The sequence below is a fragment of the Pteropus alecto genome, unplaced genomic scaffold (genome assembly GCF_000325575.1).
Source record: "Pteropus alecto unplaced genomic scaffold, ASM32557v1 scaffold7, whole genome shotgun sequence".
Lineage (NCBI taxonomy): Eukaryota > Metazoa > Chordata > Mammalia > Chiroptera > Pteropodidae > Pteropus > Pteropus alecto.
The window spans coordinates 38,231,682-38,239,842 of record NW_006494614.1 but is presented as its reverse complement, the minus strand read 5'-3'; the positions used below and the strand labels follow the sequence as shown (position 1 = coordinate 38,239,842).

The following is an 8,161-nucleotide window of genomic DNA, read 5'->3' as shown; positions in this document are numbered from 1 at the left end:
GAAGGGAAATATTTAGAAGGGAGAAAGGAGGTAACAAAGCAGATTAGAGAGCAAAATGGAAAGGACTGGGGAACCTCAGTCTTTCTTGATCTGAAATATTGTTTTCTATTTTATTGGGAAGATTAGAAATGATTCCTAGTGGAGGGGCAGCTCTGAGGTCACTGTTTTTCAGAATTTCAGCCAGCATTGTTCCAGCGGTGATGCTATAGCTACTCCTCCTGGAAGTGAAGCTCCCGTATTTATGAGCTATGAGCTAGAAATGTGGATACCACTTTTTAAGCCTTCTTATTCAAGAAAAGAGCAAAGAATATAATTGACTTAAGATCAAGTACTCACCAAAGAGAAATGATCTCCTTGTATATTTTAAATTTCAGACCTTCCAGGAAAAATTTAAGAAGCGACATTTACTTTTGTTTTGTGATGTATCCAAAGTAAATGAAACTCAGCTCCTTTACAAAGCACAAGGTATTAGACAGCTGTTAACTGATGTGGTTTGTATATGTTAATACCTTATTTTATGGAATTTAATAAATGTTGAGAGAAAACTTTTGCTTTAAAGGAGATTATATCATGCGAGATGCTTTTGGTTGCAAGTGACAGAAAACCCACTTAAGACTGATTTCTGTATTGAAGGGAAAGCATTGCTTAATGTATCTGAAAAACATAGAGCTGGTGCTAGCCTCAGGTGGAGATCACCCCAGCAGCTTGCTGATGTTACCAGGAAGCCAGTTTGCCTCTACAGCTCTGCTATATAGTACCAGCTTCATCCTAATACTGTCTGCATTTGTAATCTCCAGACAGCTGCCAACAGTTTCTAGGACTAGGTCCTTCCTTATTCATATCCTACAGGAATGGTTGTTTTTGACCCAGAAGTCTCAACAGAAACCTTGGTTAGTTAATCACACTGCTTAAAACGTATGCCGACACCTAAATCAGTCATTATGAAAAGGGACGAAAGGGACAAGGATGGGATGTGAGGACTGGCTTAGGAAACTTCCGGTGCTCCGCTGATACAGCACTGGGCGTGGAATCAGCAGTTATGGGAAATATTGTGATATGGTCCAGTTTTAATTCCAGTCTTCTTTTCCTCAGAACTAAACCCTCTTCCTGCAGACACTTATTCAAGAGCAGTCACTGAGTTTGATGAGGGGACAAAGCCCATCATAAAAAAGGGCCGGGGTGGGAAGAGATTCCCAGTCCAAAGTCTCCTTTCTTTCTCTCCGTATAGAAATCCTGTCCAGGTATTGTGTGCACCACAGAGAGGCTGGATGGAGATTTATTTTATAAACAAAAGGAAGAGAGCCCTTTCTGAAATTTTGCTCAGAAATGAACATGTTTATTTTAGAAGCACTTTGGCTTATCAAAGTATCAAAAATCACTCTTGAATTGCTTTTTATGTTCTTGACAGACTTAAAATCTTAGCCTTATAATGAAGTGTCAAAATGAAATGGCTGAGAGAGTAATGACGGCAATTTTGCCAGTGGTTTCTGTGCTCCTTTGCATGAGTCACTGCTTCTTGGTAAAGCAGAAAGAAGAGAGAAGCATGGCTAAAAATTAATAAAGAGCTCTGGCTGCCTGGCTCAGAGTCTTGGAATGAACCACATGAACCCTGCCCACTCTCATCCTAACCCTATTATTTTCCCTCTAGGACACGTGCCCACCATGGTGAAAACATTAGGAAATAATTATATAAGTAAATACAGTTCGTGCAATTCTATTTAACAACTGGAGTTGAGGGGCCACATTTGTTTATGTAACAAATTCCTCAGAATAAACTGAATTTGCAACTTTTCATGAAATCTATAGGGATCTGGGTTGGCTCACTCCTCAGAAGTGATCAGCTATCTGTAAGTATAAAAGGGAGAAGAGCTAATTACAGTACTTCTCAAATACAAGATTGTGCAGAAGTATTTTATTGAAAAAGGCACAATGATTAGAATTACCTTTTCTTTAAAATAAAGAAACAACTGTGCTCAGAGCCTCACAAACCCCAGTATATGGCTGCTTTGCTACTATTAACATGTGCTTTCTTCTACACTGTTTATTGATTATTCTCATCTAGGCCCTGAAGCCCCTCCCAATGCCCCTTCCTCTGAACTCCTATGGCAATTATAATGTACATGACTCATCTGGCAGTTCTCATGTGCCATCTTATACTGTTAAGGAGGGCTTGTTATTCATGTTCCTATGTCTCATCCCCCCAATTACATTATAAGCAATTCAGGAATGTTATATGCCTCTGAATCTCTCCAGTGTTCAATAAAGTGACTTGAGGGAATGGACTTTTTCATCCCTTATTTTGTTTTCCAAGGTAACTCGTAGAGCCCTACTTTGACATACAGTATACCCTCAATATATTTATTGAATGAAATAATAATCATATTAATAGTAGGTGCTCAAGAGATATTTATTAGGTCGAATAACACTACTGCTTATCTATTAGCTGGACCTAAGTTGGAATTATTTTTCCAATAGTTGTGTAATTCAAGACAAGTCCATGACTTTGTGACCTAGTACTGCCCTAAGATACATGTGAGACCCAAACACACAAAAAGGTGGAAATCGCAGTTTCTATTCCCAGGGAATCCATGTTTCATTTCCACATCTTAAATACTGCAGCCTTACTCTCCTACAGCCTCCTCTTATCCAAGCATGTCTTGTAAGCAGGTCAGTCTTGCCAATAATCAGGGTGATTGTTTTACACTGGAATTTAATCTCTATCAATTAGCACAATGATACAGCCAACCAAGCATTCTCTTGCATGGATGGGAACCAAGGAAAATCAAGGTTGTTGGCTTTGGTGTACATTTCAGGGGGCAGGTCTAGTAAGTATATCCTTTTCTGATAAGATCATTAACTCTCAGAGACACTCACACAACACTAGAAATCCCCTGTCCTATTCCTCCATTTAAATTCATAGTTCAGGAGGAGAATGTCCATGATAGTGCGACTGTTCATTTTGTATGCTACCATTGCTGAAGAAGTCTGGTATTTCATACTGCTTTCTCCTGTTTGTTTTTGCACAAAACTACCATGGGACGGGATGCATTTCCTTGCTGTGTGTACCCAGGAGCTTCCCGGCTCCAAGGAAGTGTCTTGCAAGGGGCTCTTCCTCCAAATGTACTTTCAGAACTCCCCTCTCACTATTCCGAGGAGGAACTACATTTCTTTCACTCGGATTTTTATGTGGCAGCTGATGGAAGAACCTAGTGCTTATTTTGCAAATTCAGCAAAACCTTCTATGTTCGCTTGTGAGGACTCTCATGCCGCCTCAGTGGCCTGGTGACAGCTGTGAGGCCATAAGACTATGTTCATGACGAACTTTGATCATCAGCTAGTTTACAGGCAACTTTCTCTGACTCACTTGAGTATTTGGTACATGAGAAAATAAATTGGCTCCTGGTACACAAGCTAAGAATGGGCACAATTTTCTGAGGATTATGCTAAGGATTTGTGGTGTTAAATTTTTAGTACAAAGATCTATCCTAGTATACATGGTCCAAATAAAGTCATGTGTTTTCCTGAACAATTTTGTTTTGTCTGTCTTTAAAAAAGATGTGTTTTGTCTGTCTTTAAAATAAGCAACAGAAAAATTAAGGGCTTTTAAAGACAGAAACTAAATAGAAAACTACACTAAGGAGGTTTTTTGAAAAAAAAAAAGTCATATTTATTCAACATTCATATTTAACCTATAGATTTTGGTTACATGATATATATTTTTCTATACCTCAGACTCAAAACTTTCCAAAGGAAAACTTCACATTTTCCCCCAAACTTGCTCTTGTTCCTGATTTCTCTACTAGTACCATCTCTTCCAGCCACCTAGATTCAAAGCCACAGTCTTTCTCAGATCTTTCCTTTCAATGAATCCCCATTTCCACTCATTTTCCAAATCTGGTAGATTCTACTACACTTTTGCATGGAATTTTAGCATAACCATATATACACCTTAGTCTTACCCCATCACAGTCCAATATACCCAAACTCTTTTAACACTTCACGACCTTGCGAGCTGTGTAACAGCTCCCAAATCAGGTATGAAGGGGTCTTCCCAATTGGGCCAATGTACCTTTTCAGTCTTTCTTCCTACTACCACTAGTAAAGCCATAAGCCCTTAACTTACATGCCCCTGTGCTTAATGACCCTTTGATCACTGTTTCCTCAGTTGGAAGTTCGTCCAACCCATCCAAGGCCACTTTCTCCGGAAAATCTTCTAAGGTCACCCTGACCAGATCTACCCTCTCTTGAATCTCCACAGTGTGACTCTTATCTTGCATTCCTTGCACTTAAATAAGACATCATCTTTTGGGGGGCTGAGAACGTGTCTTACTCTTGTCTGAAGCTTCTGCAGTACCCAGGACACAGTAAGAACTCAGTATGTTCAAAAATGTACAGTTTCTGTATAAACAAGATACTATTCATCAAGCTGAAATGTCACGGTTCCCTCTATTTTACCCATTACTCTCAAGCTCAAGCAAATGTCACAGTAATTTCATAACAGCTCCTCTTAGAAATAAGAGTTATCCATTGACCACTGGCCCAAACTACAATGCTTCACTGCCAAGCATTTCAGTCTTTGGTTTAAAATATCTCTAGGTCAGTTTCAAAGATGGTTACAATAAATTCTGTAGTTGCAATTGGAAATATATGCAAAAAAAACTAAAAAAAGTACTATGTGTTCTTTTTAGAAGAGCTACTCTTACAATATTGATACTTAATAGATGACAAAAACAGTAAATGCATTGTTGGTTTCAGAACTGCTTCTCTAAAGTAAAAATAATGTAAAAGGCAGGTCTTTTGGGGTTTTGCTATTACTGTTGTTTTTATTTGTTATACTATGCCCCTAAAATATCTGACACTCAATTACAATGTTCAACCTTGGAGTTTTCTCATGGGGATGTCAGCATGCTTTCATCTCTAAACAATAAATCCTTCAATTCAAACTGCCTTAAAAATAATTAACATTTATTATGTATACTATATATTATTTTTCATTATTATCTATATAAATAAAAACATTTATTTATATAGCTCCATAAAACAGATGATTCAGTGATACCAAACGATACACATGGACCAAGTTCGTTCCAAAGTTTCTGCTTGAATAAGTAAACATTAAGTATCTTTCATTAAACGGTGAACATATGCCCTAAAACAGGGCATCACACTGAAGAGAAGTCCTCAGTGGCTGATTAATTTAGCTATAAAAGGTACCAAAGGAAGGTTTTTATAGAACCAAACGAATCCAATAAACAAGACCACCTAGTAAGCTGCTGCTATGTTCCAAGCTAAAGATATTCTCTAATCCCAACAAATGCCTATGATAATTTTGTAGTTAAAGAAATATTACACTATTATCTTTATCTTTAAAAAAGGTAAAATTCAAACCACTTTGAATTATCCTTATAGGAAAGCTGAGCATTTGTAACATAAACCCTCCTTTCACCTGGCAGCTAGAACTGTAATATTTTGTTCTCATGAGGTCTCCTATCAAAGACCCTTTAGACATGCGCATGTATACGTTGCACAATACCACTGGCCAACCTAACAAAATGTGGTCTCCTGGCTTTCCCTGTAGTTTGATAGTAAAGAAAAGAAAGAGTAAGCCAAAGCTTTCCCCCTCTGTGCCATCATCTTTCCATAGACTTTCTGGATAAATGTGGCCCAGCTGTCTCACTGACCTTCCCGGACATTGGTACTTCCCGCTTCCAAATGCCATGAAGCTGTCCAAGAAAACATGCTTCTCTAAATTTGCCTTTTTCCAGCGTTCCTGTGGGAAGAAAACATTTTTTTTTTTTCAAAATCAGTCTTATATAAATAAGCTCAACTTTATTTCTCCAGGCTAAAAATGACCTTGTACAGCTAATCCTTGCATATAAAATTGCAGGGTTGTTGGTAATTTTTTCCAACCTGTTATTAATATCAGCCACAATTACGTTTTTGGAACGTGAATAAATAAAAAAGTTTTAAAAAGAATTCTGTTAAGTGGTAAATTTAAATGACAATGTAAATCAACCACAGAATTGACCTTAGAGAGGAAGAATATTTACAATAAGGCCTCAGGCTCCATCATAGAACTGCCCTTGGTAATAAATTTAGTATTAAGATGCTGAGAGCGTTGCTATTGGAGAAAGCCTGGGATGCAAAATGAATACATCTGGATGCCATTTTTGACAGTTTTTACCTAAAGGCAGAGAACAGACTAAATGACCTCTTAAAATTCTGTTCAGCCCTGTAACTCCCCAATTCTAAGAAACAGCAGAACACAGTTTTAATTTGCTTTATTTTTAGTTTTTATACTCCTTGGAAACCAATAACAGGAACAATTGCCTGAAGAACGTGATATAAATCTTCTATCAGAACCAAGCATATTTACTTTTACATGCCCTGCTGGTTTCAGCTAAAAATTTATTTTAAAGTTGGTGAAGCTTATTCCAAAAACATTTCTAACTGGCTTGTAAATGTTACGTCGTCGATACTGCAAATCCAATCTGTACTTTGTAGTTTTAGTTACTAGAGAACTTTGGCTATTTAAATGACATAATCCTACTTAATTTATGAATTCATACTCCTGGCATAAAGAGAAATTAAAATCAAAGGACAATATATATTGAAAGAAAGCACTTACAGGTTTGAATGATTCAGGTTCAGGAAAATACTTTGGATTCCTATGTAGCCAAAATGGAGACAACATCAACAAGTCACCAGAAGGCACAGTGTAATTCTATGATAGAAAAGTTCGTTCTGAGTCATTTTTTCGAAATCTGCTTTAAAGAGAGTTTGGGTCATTAAAAATAATGCTACTTCTATATTGTGGAGAAGCCATATACATTTTATAATCAATGGCCAAAAAATCTAACTCTTTCCTGGATGGATAGTTTCTATTTTGCAACTTAGAGCAATGCCTGATTTTTAATTCAGACGATTAGTTACATGTACATATAAATCTGGTTACACGAGGGGAAAATATTAGATAAGTGTGAAGATTTTAGAAACTAGTTTGAGTCCACTCCAATGCAGTTTTTGATGTTCAGTATTGGGGTTTGTGGCAAGTGTCCTCAATAATGGAAACCACGGTGAGTCTCCACGTTCTGGAGCAGAAAATCTAAGTCTGAGACAGGACACTGGCCAGGGGCAGCAGGCATTCTGTCCCTGGAGACACTCGTGATGGTGTCAGGGCAAGGACAGTGAATTCTTTGTTTGTTTGCTTTTTTGCTCTAGCAGCAGCTGTTAGGGTGGAAAGAGTATTAAGACAACTGGTTCAGAAGACATAGGACGAAGCAAGTGTTGTATATTTATTTGGTTTTATGTTTGAGGAGAAGCAGTGTGATTCTACAAATAGCAGAGTCTACATGATTTTTCTCCATTCATGTTATAATAGGTTTTCATGATATATAACCAAGAACTAAAAACCATTTCATAAAATCCCCCTTACATCACCATGCTCAGAAACCATAGGATAAAGAGCACTCCCATGGTGTATGATCACTAGATAGCTACCAACTTTACAGAGGCGAAGCATTTTTATTAGTAACTCTCATCTCCAATCATCAGAAGCCACATCCATTTTAACTGCATAATTTTGAATTGTCCTCAAGACATTTGCAAAACACTAGGTTCATATATCTAGAATTAGCACCTTACAATTAAAAACATGTCTTTTTACGGTAGCAGGGAGTGGAGTATGGGAGGGAGGGGTCATCATTTTTTAACCCAGGAGAACTCCTGTTGGCTCCAATGGGAGACGAGTATTGTTTGAATTTGGTAATTTCAGTACCAGGAGAACTGGAGAGAGTCAGATCCAAACCTTGGAAGCTAGTAATGCTTTTGCTAGTGCTCTCTTACTTATGAGATCCAAATCCTGTGTATTGGTTCTACCTCTGCTGGAACTGAGGCTAGAGAGGTCATGACTGATTCTGAAATCAGCGGGGGAGAGTCCTGATATGTCTGGGGCAGGGCAGGAGGCAGCCCTGGGACAGGCCTCCAGTCAGGACAACTGCTGCCCTTCTCTTCCTTCCCCATACTCCTCTTTAGTGGTTGTTGACCTATGATTATGACTTGGAGGCTGCTGACTGCTATAGCTTACAAAGTGGGCTAGCAGAGAAAGACTTCTAATGGAGCCTCAGTAACAGCATTAACATTAGCAACAGGGAGGAGACCA

General features: G+C 38.1%; 1 protein-coding gene across 5 annotated transcripts in view; it reads right to left on the bottom strand.

Moving 5' to 3' along the window:
* LOC102885315 (24-hydroxycholesterol 7-alpha-hydroxylase) overlaps nt 1-8,161 on the bottom strand; it is a 64,964-nt gene that overhangs the window by 13,117 nt on the left and 43,686 nt on the right. For 2 of the 5 annotated variants that reach the window (XM_006926478.3, XM_025042621.1), the window contains exons 9-10: nt 6,629-6,724; nt 5,682-5,770 (exon numbers count right to left, since the gene is read on the bottom strand). In XM_006926478.3, the coding sequence (XP_006926540.1) occupies nt 5,682-5,770; nt 6,629-6,724 (185 nt within the window). Of the gene's footprint in view, nt 1-6; nt 1,846-5,016; nt 5,771-6,628; nt 6,725-8,161 lie in introns of those variants that run through there. The other 3 variants (XM_025042622.1, XM_025042623.1, XM_025042620.1) reach the window with 3 other exon arrangements.